The sequence below is a fragment of the Python bivittatus genome, unplaced genomic scaffold (genome assembly GCF_059951505.1).
Source record: "Python bivittatus isolate LINGU-HERP-01145 unplaced genomic scaffold, Pbiv_v1 ctg000610_np1212, whole genome shotgun sequence".
NCBI lineage: Eukaryota > Metazoa > Chordata > Lepidosauria > Squamata > Pythonidae > Python > Python bivittatus.
The window spans coordinates 44868921-44886324 of NW_028277088.1; the positions used below are offsets into that span (position 1 = coordinate 44868921).

At 35.9% G+C, this 17404-nt stretch overlaps 1 protein-coding gene and 1 long non-coding RNA gene across 7 annotated transcripts in view; one reads left to right on the forward strand and one right to left on the reverse strand.

Annotated features, from left to right (window-relative positions):
- Nucleotides 1-17404, reverse strand: part of ULK4 (unc-51 like kinase 4) — a 183322-nt gene that overhangs the window by 46621 nt on the left and 119297 nt on the right. For 2 of the 3 annotated variants that reach the window (XM_088150921.1, XM_088150922.1), the window contains 3 exons: nucleotides 14005-14171; nucleotides 13369-13467; nucleotides 3002-3187 (listed from right to left, as the gene is read on the reverse strand). In XM_088150921.1, coding sequence (XP_088007047.1) covers nucleotides 3002-3187; nucleotides 13369-13467; nucleotides 14005-14171 — 452 coding nt within the window. Of the gene's footprint in view, nucleotides 1-3001; nucleotides 3188-13368; nucleotides 13468-14004; nucleotides 14172-17404 lie in introns of those variants that run through there. The other variant, XM_088150923.1, reaches the window with a different exon arrangement.
- Nucleotides 1-17404, forward strand: part of LOC148214615 (uncharacterized) — a 137894-nt gene that overhangs the window by 27402 nt on the left and 93088 nt on the right. Inside the window, exons 4-5 of one of the 4 annotated variants that reach the window (XR_015797961.1) lie at nucleotides 8662-8782; nucleotides 10918-13362. The exons of 2 other annotated variants lie outside the window; for them this stretch is intronic. This is a non-coding gene — a long non-coding RNA (uncharacterized LOC148214615). Of the gene's footprint in view, nucleotides 1-8661; nucleotides 8783-10917; nucleotides 13363-17404 lie in introns of those variants that run through there. One more of the 4 variants, XR_015797963.1, reaches the window with a different exon arrangement.

The following is a 17404-nucleotide window of genomic DNA, read 5'->3' on the forward strand; positions in this document are numbered from 1 at the left end:
GTCTGGCATGTAATTTATTATTTTATTTTATTTTTTAGTGTATTGTACAATAGTATTTATACAATATTGACTGGAGATTATTAGCACACTGATGCTTTAGATAACTTAAACCTTTAAAATTAAAGGAAAAAAAGATTTATATCAATATTTACGATTTCTAAAATATTAACGTTGATAAGCATAAGGTTGTTTAGATTTTACATCTAAAGCCTAGTGTGGCATCAATAAAAAAACTGCAAAATACATTAAATTATTTATTACATGCTAACGGTTTCAATCTTAATCTTAATATTGAGGTCTCCACTGTATTGTTGTTTTTGCATATTAAAAAAAGAAAAAAACAAGAAACAAGAAAACGATTGATTTCTAACTTCCCCGTTCTGGTACCACTACCAATTTGTGGTGCTTATAAGCATTTAGACCCCCTTCGAAACTATACAGTGCTTATAACTGCTAATTATTTTAGTTTTTAATTAATAACTTTATTGAAGTTTTTAATAAACATAGTAAAAGCTAATACAAACTAAACTAGAAGAAAAAAGAAAAATAGAAGTTCAGAAGGTGCAGAAAAAAGAAAAAAAGAGAAAAGAAAAGAAAAGAAAAGAAAAGGGCAATAAAGACAATAATAAAGTGGCTTCCAACTTTCATCACACTGAGCATTAGCTAATATAATAACTTTCACCTTCTTTTAAAGTTACAGATAAAAAAACCTCTTCCCTCACAGTCAAACTTTTATCTCTATCCAATCCAGAAATCATTATCTTTTCAATTCTAGTTCAGCAAAAAGCCCATGAGGAGTTACCAGAAATATCAAGCAAATAGTTTATCCCTGGTCAAGTAGTGCAACTTTATATTCCTTCTTTTTGCTCTGCACAATCTTGACCTTTAAATCATTCCTATGGCATCACAGGGTTTGATCTTTTATCACTCTTTGATATTTAAAAGAAGTCTTCAAAGCTTTCACCTGCTGACTTTGTAAAGCCCATAAAGAGGCATTGTCCAGGATTTCTTGTCCCAGCTGTTCCATGTCCAGATCCATTTCTTGATTTGTCTTTAGTATTCCCATTTTGGTAATCTCAATTTTGTTATCTTCCATGCCTTCAAACTCTATAATGTCTATGTTAAAGTTTTTTGAAGTTTTTCTCATCATCTTCTAAAAGTTTACCCATTGAGATCTGTATCCTTTCTGAGATATTAGTTATTAATATTTCAGCCCATTAAATTAAGATAAGAAAAAGTTATAGCCGGCTTAGCCATTTTAACTTTTTTCTGCCTGGTCTTCTCCCTCTAATGTCCATTTGCAATACAACCTTCATCAAGCCTCAATTCCTAATATGAATTTAGTTCCATTTCAGTAGTTTCTCACAAGTATACTATTTAATTATATACTTGTTTTTCAAATCTTACAGCAAAAATAACCAATATTCCAAATCTCTCTGGTCTCCCAATCCATTTAAAGCTTTCTTAATCAAAATCTTTTTTTTTTTTTTTTGCTTTTTGCCACTTGTATATTATTTTAAATTCTTAAGACTCTATTTAAAATTTCTTAAACCCAAAGAAGGTAAACTCACCAGGTATCAGATTAAGCTTGCCATTTTGAGGGTCTCTAATATCCATAAAGTGGTTAAATTGAACATTTCCAAAAAAGTGATTAGAAAGTGAGTTTGGCTGGTTTAGTGTCCTTATGAAAGTCTCTGCCACTGCTGAGAGGCAAAATGTCTTTTCCCCCTCAGCTCCTGGCACTCAAACCCATGAGAGACTGCTGTTTTACGGTCTCCTTGTGAACAGCTGCCATTCAGAGTACTCATGGGCAATCTCCTGATCTCTCCTTATCCAGAGAAATTCGAAGGAGCGGTCTACTCACTGGTCTTTCATTCTTTACAGCGGTTGTCATCTCTGCTTGTTCGCGGAGATATCTTCAGTCAGCCATGAGTCATGCTGGAAGCCCAACTGATAACTATTTTATACCTTTTCTATACATGGACAATATAACTTTAAAATTTTACCTGGAAATTCCCTGATGTTTCCATCCATTAAGAAATAATTTTTTCCTACCATAGACATCACTTTAGAGTACAGCTAATTCTGTTATGGAATATAATTCTTGATTTTACACTGGAATTAGGGCATTTGTTCCCTTTATTGGTATTATTTCCTTAGAAAATGCAACTACAAATGTTTCAACAGAATTGGAGAAAGTCTTTAATGCATGTGCTGATGCTGTCTGTGCCCCACAAAAGGAAGTGGATGGCTTTAACCCTAACTCTGCTCATAGACATTTAGATAATTGCCCCACTTTGGATTATTGTTAGCCTCTAAAGGAGGTGTTTGTAAACCAGTAAATTCATGGATCAATGAACATAACTGAGTAGAAACTGATATTCATATTATTCATCAACAAGCTACTCTTTTCCACAAGTTAGCTCAGGATGTGGATGTTGATTTTTAAATTGGATTTGATCCTTTTTGCCGGATCTGTCCTGGCTTGTGTGTGTGTGTGTATGTGTATGTGTGTTTAAAAGGTGCCTTTTTGTTATTTTGATAATCGCTTTACTTCTTTACCTGCATTTCACCTGTTGTCCATCTTGTGTCAAAGTTAGTCTCTCTTGTTTGCCACAACTGGTCTGGACTTGTGGTAGAAAACAAAGACAGAGACAATCTTCCTGGTATTAACACACTTCTTATGCTTTCAGGTTATATCATTTTAATAAAAATGGGGGAATATGGTGATTTGGAATATGAATATATAGTCACGTTTGGGGCTCTTGCTCTTGGCTTTTCTGGATGCAAGAAATCTGATAGCTTTGGAAATAATAAAATGATTGTTGGATCCTCTCTGCTTGTTAGCATTTCTTTAGGTGAATTTTCTGCTGCAACATGAAATCAGATTGTACTAGAATTTTTCTCTTTCATATTTTAAAAATACTTATTTCATTTATGTAGCTTAGTTAATTGGCATTCTAAATATACAATTTAAAAAGCCAAGGAGTAATTGACTCACCAATCTTTTAATGATTCTCAACAAAAGCTTCTGATCTTTTACTTCCTTTTTGCACTGCAGTACTTCGGCAAAACTATCCATATTTTCTGGTGACATGCTGTCCATAGTGTCCCCACCATAGAGTTGAACTAACAATGACAAGCACTGTGATGCATTCTCATAGATGTCATTATCCTCACTTGGAAGCTTAAAAAAGAGAGAAAAGGGTTTTTTTTAATACCACAATATAAGGTCTCACTATTTTTTTTTAATGAGATAATATCAACTTTCTAATTAAAAAATCAGCATATCCTATTTAATTTCATGTAGACATTACTGAAGAATAATACAATTATAATCTTAAACTATCCAATAACTATATAATACATAAATTAGATAATATATTGATGGGTTGAGAGGTTGTCATAAGTTTCATGTAGGATCCCTTTCAACTCTAAGGTTTCTGTGAATAAACCCAATACTACGGCTGAGAAAAAAGAGAGGACCTTAAAAGTTGTACAAGCACAGTAACAGAGAATAGCTTTTAAACAGCTATTGTGTTGTTTGTTGTTTGTCTCTGACACATTTCAGATAAAGTATTAATCAAGGAGAAGTGTAAACACTATCTTATTTCTATAAAAAGATATTCCACTAGCTATTATATTAATAAACTGAATAGGATTGGCAGAAAACATCCTCTATTTAGGAAACAAATGAATAGATCAATAACTATAAATAGGGTGAGCTTTTAACATTAAGGAGAGATTTTATCTTATATAACTTCATTCAAGGAAAGAAGATCATGGTCAGCATTCTATAACAGAGTGGCAAGATATCTGCTGTTTTAATAATGAGTTTTTAATTGCTTCAACAACACTGACATACTGTTCGTTATACTGCTATTATACATGGTACATAAGCTTTATCTTTGTAAAATATCACTAAGGGTATGGGAGAATTTAATAACATGTATCCTATGACTTTTCTTTATAGTTCTAAATCTAAAATACACAGGAGAATAAATACAGATACCCAATACAATAGCAGTGTTTTATTTTCTTTCTCCTGCTAGTGTGAATGCCTTGTAGTATTACTTCTTAAAAACTGAGAAAACATAGCCAACATAATATTCCAAGATAGTATAGGTGATGGGTAGAAATTCTTTTTTCCTTTCCCCAATAGCTGAAGAATAGGAAGAAGAAGGAAGTCTATAGGTCTAGCAGGAAGAATATATGTTGTAAATGAATCTGGAAATGAGACAGAGAGCTAACTATGTATTCTGCAGGAACCTAGCAATCTAATATCAGAATCACTGGAATGTTAATACAGTGGACTCTAATCTTATACTGTATCAGCATGCATGCATTCATTCATACATTCATTTATTGGATTTATAAGGCAACCTAACTCAAACAATGTGACTCTGGGCAGCGAGTAATATATATGAGAAAATAAATGCTATATTCATAAATCACAATACATCTTCAGTTATCTCCTACATAACTAAACTCTGTGTGAGTGCCTTGAAGATGGAAAATAGCTATGCAACAAATCTGATCTGGCAACAAAAGAGATAATGGCCCAAACAGAGAGCTCTTGTCTATCTCCTAGTGCTAGCAGGCCTTCCTAACTTCCTCCCCTTGGCCCTAGGGTGAGACTTCTTACAGACAAGTTGGTACAGGGAACAGTGACAAGACGAAAGCAAAGTAAATGCAAATAAATTAAAAGAGGAGATAAATGTGAGGAAAACTTTTTATGAAACCTTCTTGGCTCCAGGAGGAGATATCACCCCAAGGCGATGAGTACCCTCCATGAAGAATGAGTACTTTTACTATTTAACTACAAGACCACCTTCCTTCTACAATTCCCCCTTTGCTTGTTGCTTAAATTTTACATTAGTACCAATCTTAATTAGCTAGAGGAACTTCAAACTTTATTTATTATAGTAGCTACACGACAAAATAAATATTTTTACCTATGATATTTCATCTTCCTTCACTGAGGAATAAGATTTGTATTTTTTTTCTAATCCCTTTTCTCAAATCCAAGTTTATTGAATTTCAGAAGCTCTTATTAACAATGTGTCAGTGACTCCTTTCTATCTGATAAATGTATCCAATAGCAGTACAGTAATGAATACTCTTGCTCACTGATGGAGTTTGCGTTTTGTTTAAAAGATACAAGCATGTTTTCAAAAGATGATGAGAATTTAGTAAATTAAGGAAATGTTAAGGAAAAACATGTTTGCTTCCAAATAAAAACAGAAAAATATTTAAAAGTTTTAAAATGTATGAAGTAATAAACCTTATTAGCTATTATGTCTAATAGGTACATGCTTTTCAGTTTATACCTACAGATTATCAGTTTCTCTTCTTGCACAGCATCACTGTTTCGGCACTGATTTCCTAAACAGTACACATTCCTGTTATTCTTACATCTTGTATTGTTTTTTCCCAGCCAAACATTCTTTCAGTTAATCATATTGACTTGAGAATCTACGAAACCCTAAATAATGTGATAAAACACTCTTGATGGTTGATGTAACCAGTTTATAAATAATAAAGGGTTATCTTTAAATAATTGAAATAAAAACATTTAAGAATAAGAGTAATGGTTCAAGGCTACCTAGATGACGGAAAGGATGTAAAGCAACATGCTAAACAATCTGATTAAACTTCAGAGGGCACTTTTGAAGGATGTGCAGTCACCTTTAATTCAGGTAAAAAAATAACCTTTGCAAAAAATCTAGAAGTACTAAGTTTAACTAAATGATTTAATTACAGTATTTTTAAATTTTTCAGTTGTTGGCAATTTTTCTTAGAAATGTATCAAAGTCATTGTTCTTTACATTAATTAAGAATAGGCAGTCTATTGTAACTGTGGTTGAATGATTCTTCTTCATTTGATCATCTATATCTGTGGGTCCTGAGCTCCTCTCCAGAACCTTCTAAAACTCAATTTTATATGAAGGGCTCCCTACAGTTGTGGAAATGTTATATTTCTGTATCTTTTTACTCTGTTACGTTTTATTCTTGCTATTGTAGCCTTAAGAAAAAAACCCTCTTCTTGTTTTCCTTTGTGTTACTCATGGTTGTGTTGGGTTTTAGAAAAGGATATGGCTATCTCCATATTTTTTCCTTCTTGTTTCTTTACCTTTGAATACCTCTCCCTACTTTTCTATTATTATTCAAGTGCATTCTCAACTTTACTGGATTTTCTCCCACCACTGAAGAGATGAAGTCTCCCATATCAGTGTGGCTGGCTGAGGAATTCTGAAAGTTGAAGTCCACGCATTTTAAAGTTGCTGAGATTGAGAAATACTGTCTCAGATGGAGCTCAGCTAAGATCAACTTGTACCTGACCAAAAGTTTGAAATCAGGGAATTTCTCTGTCATCGTTTCTATGGTTTCTTCTCCTTTGCTTCAATTCATTTAAAGTTTACCTATCTACAAGAAATATATATGGGGGACTGTTGTGGGGAAAACAGGAGGCAGAAGTACAGTGGTACCTCAGGATACGAACTTAATGCGTTCCGTGACTCTGGGCGTATCCTGAGTTGGTCGTAACCCGACGCAAATTTCCCCATAGGGTTCAATGTAAATCTGGTTAATCCGTTCCGCCCTCCGAATTTGGTTGCACCCCGAAGCAAATTTTCCCATAAGGTTCAATGTAATTACCGTTAATCCGTTCTGGCGTCCGCGGACCATGCGTCAGGGGTGGGAGAACGGCCGGGCGCCGCGCGGCGGGAAAAAAGCTGGGCGCGGTGCGGTGCAGCGGGAAAAAGGCCGGGCGCGGCACGGCGGGAGAACGGCTGGGTGCGGCGCGGTGGGAGAACGGCCGGGCGTGGCAGGAGAACGGCCGGGCGCGGCGTGGCGGGAGAACGGCCGCGGACCACATGTTAGGGGCGGAAAAATGGCCACGGACCACGTGTCAGGGCGGAAAAATGACCCCGAGGCGGAGTTCGCACACCGAGGTAAATTTTTGCGGCTGGAGCTGGTCATAACCCAAAAGGTTCGTTAGTAGAGGCGTTCGTATCCCGAGGTACCACTGTACTAGGTATGTTCGCCCCCTTAAGTTGACTATATGTAAAATAGTAATAGTAATAATAATAGAAGAGATGCTTGTAGATACACTTACCTTTCAACCTTCTGCAAGTGCTATTAATTCTGTTAACAGTTCTGCAGGCCCACTGAGATTGGCCTGTTGTAAGGGATGTGAAAAAGGCTTACTGGGCCTAGCAAAATCCCTTTCCTTCATGTCCACTTAATTAAAGGGATGGGAGCCATATATATATTTTTTTGGCTGAGAGGAGCTGCAGTTCATGAGGCCTGCAGACAACTTTTCTCCCATAAGTATACAGTGCAGTTTCCTTTTGCGTACAGAGTGAATGTTTAAGCAAGCTTAATAACAGGAACTAGTGTTTAAGCTTTAAGCTTTAAAGAACCCAGGCTTGTGAAAAGCCAAAGAGTGCTAGCAGTTTTGATTATGCAAAAAAGAAGACCAGGAAAATTGGGGTGGGTGGGTAGGTAGATTAGAACTCAAGATGATCCCAGGGGTTCAATTTGACTTAGAAAAAAGGTAAAACTCAAATAATTTATTTTTGGATTTGTGTTTATGCATGCATATTGCTTGCTTGTTCTTTCTCTGTGCCTGATCTTTGGGGTGCTGCCACCCCTATGTACTCCATAATTCCTTTTCTGACATAACTTAGAATGAAGGGACACCTCCTGGTCATCTCTATCTTCCCAACTTTCTGCATGTGCACACATGCTAGGATTTTAAAATGGGAAATAAACAGGGTGCCCCAGAAAAAGGAACTCCCATGCACTTCATATGTACACATTATGGGTTATCTGTTTGTAAACATTTAAAGAAATAGAACAAGGCTCTTGGGTCCTCTGTAATCCAGGGCTGCGATTTCCAAGAAGTGGGCATGGCCAAAACAGTCCATTTGTAAGAACTACTCATGCATAAAAAGAAAAAGGAGAGCTCTTCATAGTAGCTAGCATTCAAGACTTGAGAAACAGAAGCTGACAGGCACTGCCAGGTTTCTACAGTTGCAAGCCTAAAGAACTCTAATAACTCTAATAAGAATAAATGACACATAAAAAGAATAATAAAATACAAGTAGGTAAACATCAGCTTCTTAGTTTTCAATATATCATTGGTTACTCATAAAGTTACAAAATATATCACTTTTTAAAGAAAACATTAAAAATCACTCCGAAACTTTAAACTAGGAATACCTGGTTAACACAGTATGCATCACTAACTAGTAGAATAAACTGTAATAAATTAAATTAAAAGTAGAAATAAAATTCCTCATAAAACTGAAATGTAGACTTTAAATATAAAAAACCCCAAATTTGTCTTATGGTACAAATTGATGTATTAAGTTGTAGTCCAAAAATGTTTTCCAGTTAGAACTGAATTCTACATCAGGTTTACTATAAAGTTATTTTGGACACTGAAAAATAGTTCCATAACTTGATTAGCCATTTTTTCAAGGAAAGATCAAATATCTTTTCCAATAAGAAGCATGCACTATTCTTGCTACAGTTAACATTTTTTTTTAATCCACTTTCAATTGTGACTGATTCTATGGAGACTGCCTGGACAAGTCCCTGAAGTTTTCCTGGCAAGGTTTTTTCAGAAGTGGTTTGCCATTATCTCCTTCCTAGGGCAGAGCCCAACTGGTGGTCGCAGGAAATCAAGTCTCTTCCATTGCGTTGCCTCCAGCAACCAGCAACCGATTCCCATTTTCCCATGCAAGGCGCCGCCAGAGTTTTTCCTCCCATCAGGGTAAGAGTACCTATTTATCTACTTGCTTACTCTTTCGAGCTGCTATGTGGGCAGGAGCTGAGGGCGTAAGACGGGAGCTCACCCCGCCGCATGGAGCTTGGGCTTGAACCACTGAAGTGTCGACCATTTCTGGCCGACAACTTCCAGCATCATTAAGCCACTGCGCCACCGCATCCCCTTACAGTTAACATACCCAAAGCTAGTTCAGTATGCTTAGAAGGACTATGCAGTTTGGTAACATTTAATAAAAATATTGCAGGTTGCAGAGTAAATTCAACTTTCAAAATTTGTTTCATTATAATATGAAGTATTTTCCAAAATTGTTGAGCTTTAGAGCATTGCCACTACATATGAATAAATAATTCAACCTGCTGATTTTAGAAAATGAATTATTCATTTTAGCAATCAAAACTGGAGTAATGTGCCAATGGCAGAATATCTTGTACCAATTCTCTCAAATATTCAGGATAAATTTATTATGCTTCTTCCACTGAAATTTCCATTATTGCATTTCTATTAATGTTTTCAAATTCTGCATCCATTTAATCATGCAATATTTGACCTGTTCCAAATTTGAGTCATATTTCACTTATAAATCAAATCCAGTAGATATTCAGAATTGTATGTTATAAAATTTCAAAGTCTGTCAAGTCTCTTAGTATTCCCCCATGTTTCTGCAATTCTTTCATGCTATATTTTTTCTTTGAAGATAATGAAATCAGTTGGGTAGACCAGATAAAACAATTAAGTCTTGCAATCTGAACAAATTATTATTTTATCATTGAGCAATTTTTTTGGTATCTTCCTCATCATAAAAATAAACATTTAAAAATGAGGCTAAGCGGAAAAACCTGGACTCATTCCTTTCCTGTATTTATCCCAAAATTTATCCCAAATATTCAATCATTACATATTATTGCATTGTCTCTTATAGATTTTTTATTTCTCTCTGTATCACCCCAAAGATTACGCAAGACATCTGGAAGTCTTATCTCTTCTGTAGTGGTAACAGAGCCATGAGAAAACAATCCATTCTGAGATTCACGCTAAATAATTAGCATGAGAGTACAATCTGAAATTCAGAGTTGCTAGTCCTCCTCACTCTCTCTCATCCTGCAACATTTGCAATCCTTGGACTTTTATTGCACCATATATAGTTCATTAATTGTCTATGTTATCATCATCATATTTATTTCAGTCATTGACCAAAAAAAATACATACATAACAATAACAATATTACCCCTTCCATCAATAACTATTAGCAACCATTTGCAGGTAAAACTTACATATTATATAGCAAAATTTTGCAATTTTTAAAGAAATAGATTTGTCTTGATTATTTAACAAATAATACAAGTAAAAATTATCGGAATGCCCAGGGAATTTAATTAAAAGAGGGGCAATCAGCTGAAAGCGAATGTCCCTATAATACTGACAATACAAGAGAACATGGACTGTGGTTTCAATGGCACCCGTACCACAGGGGCAATATCGAAATAAGGGATTTTCCTGAATCTTCCTTCTAAAACAGCTGTAGGGAGAGTGTTAAATCGAGCTAAGGATAAAGCTCTCCTGAATTTTGGGACTGTAATGTGATACAAGTATGAGACTGGTTTGTTCACTAGAATTTGGTTATTTGCAATTATATTATGGGTAAAAACAGCAGTTTCTGCTTGGCCTTCTATATCTAAGAGCCTTTGCCTTAATAGTGACCTAGCTTGATCAAACTCTAAAGTCAAAATGGCATCGTTGGAAAACCCATAGAGACTCAGTTTCTTTTGGATAGCTGTTTTCCAGGTCGTCTGAAAGTTATCTGCCAGTATTAGATGGGTCAGAAAGTTATCTGCCAGTATTAGATGGGTCAGACTATGTTAATTATTTAATACTTTCTTTTCAGTGTGTACTGGGAACATTTGAAAAAGAAAACTGAGTCTTGGTAGAATGTGCAACACTTCCCAACCAAGACAAATTTAGTGTTTCCATCTTGAAATATCTGCTGTTATACTTTTATAACTTAATAGATAATTACTTTTGAATAAATCACTATTTTTGCCAGGTAAACTTCTAAATATTTAATCTTCTTTACAGTAGTAATGAAACTTGTTATTTGATGCAAGCATCGCTTCTCTTCCAGTGTGCATCTCTCCTGGACTCCTGCTGATTTAATGCTCTCACTAGGAATGTTTCTCCAATTCCGGAGCAGCCAAATAACTTCAAAGAAGAGTTGACCATAGTCTTCCAATGCTACATTGTTACAAAAACATTGTTTTTGACTGATTATGTACCATCAAGTTGATGTCAACTCTTTGCAACCACATAGATTTTCTCCATGGTGATCTGTCCCTAACCTGGTCTTTCGGGTCTTCCAATGGTGTACTAATTGCCACTGTAGCTGAATCCATCCACTTTACTGCTGATTGTCTTCTTTTTCTTTCTTCCTTTCCCTGCTTTAGAGCCTTCTCCAGAGAGGTAGGTCTTTGCATAATGTGTCAAATTTGCATAATTTGAGCCTGGTCATTTGTGCCTTGTGTAAGAGCTCTGGCTGATTATAAGACCAGGTTAGGGACAGAACACCATGGAGAAAATCTATGTGGTTGCAAAGAGTTGACATCAACTTGATGGTACATAATCATAGTTCAATTATCCATTTGTTTATTTTCTTGGCTGTCCATGGTACTGGATCTTCTCCAATACCAAAATTCAAAAGCATTCATACTCTTTCTATCCTTCTTCAAAGTCCAAGAAGACAACATAGGCAGATGTAAACCTTAAGAATAATTATATCCCATGTTATCAGAGATCAGTTACTTAGAAAGGTAAACTGGTCAGATGTAGATCCTGGCACAGATGGCATGGCTGAATGAAGAAATCCCATCTTAGACAGCATTCTGATTGCCTATCCCCTTATTATGGACTGGCATAAAATACAGAGGTGCAGGCAAAAAAAAAAAAAAAAAGGAAAAGACCCAGTCAATTTCATGGAATATTTAAGAACCCAGATCCACAGCACTTATGACTTTCTGACATAAACCCAATTTGCCCAATATTAGTAACACTTTTTGTAAAGGATCTATAGCCAAAGGTTCAGCTGCATTTAAAAACTATATTGCTATCCTGGCAAAAAAGAAAAAAAAAGCCCCAATGATATTGTTACAATGGCCACTCAGGCAATAAATTTTCTAAATGAGAAAAAGGCAGGCTGGAGAGAGAGCTTACAGCATTTCAAGTGAGTCAGCTGCAATGTCCCCACTTTCAAAACTCATATAGGTGAGATAAAGGAAAGGGCACAACTAGATACAGCAAAAGGCAACAAGCTCTGAGACAAATCTGAAACCTATAGTTTGTGGATCAAACATCCTCTACTGCACTTCTAGGATTATGTTATCCCTATGGAAATCCTGAGCATTGGAGAAAAAATTGTCGTAAGAATAACACAGAAATTATACTTAAACCTGCAAATGAGGGTTTGCCTCAATAAGCTAGTGCAGATGGTAGCATCTTACTTCTTTTTATTTTTCTTTCTGTCTCTGAACCCTTTATTAACTGCACCCATAGGAGGAAAAACATCCTTTGCCTCCTAGATACTGGCGCTTTTTATTCTGTCAGAACTTCAGAATTCTGAAATGTTAGTTTCTCCTGCTCTGTGGTAAATGCAGTTGGAATTTCTAATCAATCTGAGCCATCCATTATGTCTACAGGACTTATTTCTCAGCAGCCTGCCTTTCTCCTAAGTCCCTCTTTTCTGTAAATATCTCTGAAAGGGATTTGCTGTACAAATTAGGAGCCACTATATATTGCACGCCAGACAGAACATATTCAGATATACCTTCCCAGAATGAAGCAGCAATGATTTTACTGGTAATGCCTCCTGGGAGGAAAGCCATCCTGAGCTTTTAGATGATTCCACTTTAAAACAAGTTCCAGACATTTTGTGGGCCAATCATTCTAATGAAGTGGGACACAAAGCTTTAGCCCAGCTTGTTAAAATTCAAATTGATCTTACAAAGACCTTGTCCAGGAAAATACACTATCCCTTAAACTGAGAAACAAAGGAATTAAACCAGAAGAAAAGCCTCTTCCCAGCTTTCTCTCGTTGTTAATAGCACAACCTCCATCTATAGAATGTCAGTCTAATTCATAAAAGTATTTATATACCAACTTAATTCAAAGAACCCAGGGCAGTTTAAAATATGACAAAATAAAAACAAATACAATGAAACTAGCCAACATAAATAGTACCCACAGAAGTCAACAATCAAGGTAGTCCAGGTCCACCATCTGCACCAAAAGCCTTTTGGAACAAGTGGTTTTAACAATTTTGCAAAAAGAACAAGGCAGGAGCTCCGCAAAGTTCAGGAGACAGGATTCCATAACATGGGGGCTGCCACAAAGAAAGTCCACCTTGAACCTCCCACTGTTTTCACTTCATATGAGCTAGGATCCTCAGCAGGCCCTCTCAGTATGAGCATACAGGATAGGTTAAGTCTGTTTGTCATGTTGTAATCTCTTCCAAACCTTTGGGACAGCTAAATTAGATATTCAAATGAAGCATCATTCTAACAGATATACAAAGAAGAGATCTTACCAGCTGAATAAGCAAACCAATCAAGTCAGTCAGGGGTTTATTGATAAGGAGAAGATCTTCAGCAGTTTGGGTATCCCCTCCAGTGCCAGATTTCTGTGCCTTAATAAAAGAAAATATAAAGAGTCTTAGGAAGAAAATATTAAAATTATCACCTACCTAGCCTTTTCAAGATCAAAATATTCTAACCCTGTAGAACTTCTAAATTGGAAGCATAGATTGGAAAGCAGATCTCCTTTTATATCTATCCTCATCAAATCAGCATTTCAACATGCTGTAGTAATTCATGATTAAAATGAAAGTTAAAATTATGAAATAAATTTCACAGAGAAAAAAATAACTTTTAAATAATTGTTAATATAATCTTTAAAACTGTTTGCTATTGTGTTAATTTTTCAACCAATACCATTTTCCATTTTTATATAAAAAAGCTAGTGCTAATCAAGTATACTCATTGAGAATGCATATTATTTAAGCCATAAAAATACATGTTGTTTTTATTCCGTTATGTTTGTGTTCTGTTTATGAGCCCCTACATGTGAAAATTGGATTAGTAAATGGGACTCTAATAACATTCAAAGGAAGGAGACTAAAGTTCTGTTCAATTATGTTCATTCTACTAGAAAACAGGCTCTTTACCTGTAGTGTTAAGCGAACAATGTTAGCTGTACATGTCAACATACGATGCAGTATACTGAGCAAGGAGACAATAAATATATTGGTTGTCTTGATGTTGCTTTTATCATCACCATCCAAGCATGTAGCTGCGGTTTCCATTAGGAGATTACATACATGATGGACTAGTCCTAAACAGATAAGCACAGAAGAAGATATACATATGTGTAAAGAAACTTCATACATTCAAAACTCTACCATTAGAAAATAATTCAATAAATATAGGTGTGTCTGTGTGTGTGTGTATAACTGTTTATAAACATAAATGTATGATTCAGGATTTTTTTCCTTCCATATTTTAAATGAGAAATAAGAACTTAAATTATTATAAAAACCTGTTAAATTCATATTAAGGAAATATCTTCATTGCACCAATTCAAAGATTATAGAATCATACAAATTGGAAGGCATCATTAGGCCACCTAATCCAAACTTCAGCTGGTGTAGGAATCCAAATTAAAGAATCCATTACAGATGATTGGGTAATCTCTGCATGACACATCCAGTGAAGGATAACTCAACCCATCACTGGATAATAGGTCCACTGCTGAATTGATCTTACAGTTAGGAAGTTACCATCTTCCCACATCCTACTCTCTGAAACAATTCTGAACATGTTTTGACTTTAGTATTTCTTTCCAACATTCTTTCCAGTATTTGAAAATTGCTGTGGCACCCTTACTAAACATTCCTAGTTCTTTCAAACTCATCATCAGACTTAGTTTCTGCTCTGCTGATCATATTTCCTACTCTTCTTTGAATCTGTTCCAATATGTCTGAATCCTTCTTAAAGTGTAGAATCCAGAACTGGACACAATATTCAAGTTGCAGAATAAAAAGATTTGGAAACTAGATGCAGTCTACGAGTGCATTTTCCTTTTTTGCAGCCACCCCACACTGCTAAGTCACCTTCAGTTTAGAATGAACTATTATTGCAATATTTTTTCACAAAATTTTTTATCAAGCCAAGTATCCCCCATTATATATCTATACACTTGTTTTATGTTGCCCAAATGAAGAACTTTGCATTTGCTTCTGTTAAATTTCATTCTGTTACTTTAACTCATTTTTCTAAATTTTCATGATTGTGTTGAATTTTATTACTTTTTTCTAGCTATTCTATCAAATGTTATCTGCAAATATAATAAGCATTCCCTCACACCTTTCCATCTGTGTCTTTATAAACAGTTAAAGATTATTAATAGAATAAAAATGTGCATCTTTCTACCTTTTAATAATATGTTGTCTGTTTAAGAACCCTCAGAGCCTTGCATTTGTCTAAAATCTTTAAGCAGAGTTTAAAAGTTTTTTAAAATAAATATTTTCCTAAGCCAAAACACGTTACCTTTGCTTTTTATTAAATATGTTCTGATGGAAGAAACTGATAGAAGACTCAGGATCTTCAATGAAATATGTAAACATATGTTAATATGCAAATTGATTGTTTAATTGTTATGCTTTCCTTGATTAAAGGTTCACTTCCAACCCAGCAAGGACTAAACAGGAATATTTTCACTGTCATTGTTTTCTGTCAAACAATCAACCAAATTGAGGCCAGTCTTGCTCTAGTTCCTTAGCAACTGACTGAACTATCATAATGAAAATCAAAATCAGAATAAATATATTAGGCCACAACTAGGTAATAATATAGCAACAATGTAAAAATATTTAAAATGCAAAATTGCTAGAAGGAAGATGACTATTGAGGACAAAAGGGAAACCAATCAACAGAGGATACGTATGGAGTTCTATTGGGGTGAGCAAAGTCAAGTTGGAAAGCAGTTGGAAAAGCAGAGATAAGGAGGCTGAGGATAAACAGCTATAAAAACAAAATGCTATGTTAAAGGTGATGGAAAGGGCCTAATATAAGTATTTCAGCTGGGAGACATTTGAGAGGAAAGATTCTTGTTGAGAGTTCAACTACTATGGAATAACAACTGAATAAACTGACAGCAAAGTTATAGCATATTATTATTTGAAAGATCACTTCTTTCTGTATACTCTTACTTGAACTCAGAGTCATTATTAGAAAGCCTCATCTGAGTGTTCTCATATGCAGAAGTCGTGGCCCCAAGCCTATTGAATAACCTTCCCAGAAAGATCTTGTTGGTATCTGTTTTTATTCTTTTAGCACCCAATTCTTTTTCTTGTATTTGTGTTATGTTGTTTTAAAGAGTATTTTGTCTTTTGGGGGGTAGAAATTCCTGCCTTTCTTTAAGCACTGTCAATTCACTGTTATTTTATTATTTTTCCCTATGTTGTCCTGAAGGCATTTGCTATAGAGTGACTAATATTTAAAATAAATAAATGAAACCTCTTGCTTTATGACAATTACAGACCCAATCGCATACTAAAGATTGCCCAACTTGAAATACTCCTACAGGTAGTCCTTGCCTTATGACCATTCGTTTAGGGACCATTCAAAGTTACGATGGTGCTGAACGAATAGTGGTTATGACTGATCCTCTGAGTTACAGCCATCCCAGCACCCCTGTGGTCACATGATCACAATCTGGGCACTTGGCAACCTGTTTGCACTTACTTAGTTGCCATGCACCCTGCGAAAAGAGTCAATGGGGAAGCCAGCAGGGAAGCTCGCAAGTCACTGGGGTAAGTCTCCTCCACCCGTGCACCTTCCCCAGCCCCTCTGCCCTCATGCACCTCACGCACCCTCCCCGACCTGCATTGTACCTCTTGTGCCCCCTCACCAACCCACGTGGCATCTCTTGTGAACCCCCATATACCTTCCCCAACCCATGCCTCTCGCGCATCGTTGCACCCTCTCCCCAACCCACGTGGCACTTCTTGCGCACCCCCATGCGCCCTCCCAACCTGTATTGCACCCTTGCACACCTTCCCCAACCCTCCTCTGCACCCCCACACTCCCCCTCCTACCTGGCAGCTGCCTGCCAGCCTAAGTCTTGCAACTTCCCACTGACTTTGGTTGTGGGAAGCTAGCAGGAAGTTGCTTCCCTAATGATCGTGGGATTCAATTAACAATGACAACTGGGGCTGCAAGGATTGCCATCCCTAAGCAATGCAGTCACACTTTATTACTGCATTACTTAGCAATGGAAATTCCAGTCCCAATTGTCGTCGTAAGCCAAGGGCTACCGGTATAAGGAAATTTGTTTTGTATTTCTACTATCTATGGCTTTTGCTTTCTATTTTATGTTTCAAACTGAAGATTTGGGCTGTGGTTTTTAAAATATTTTGTAAACCACTCTGGACAAGTTTTTTTAAATAATTCTTCTAAACAAATAATCCAGCTATATTGCATCCTAGAGTTATGTTCCATGGTGATACCAATAAAAACATGAGCTTAATTAAAATGAATTTTCCCAATTTTTTCTGCTATGTAATA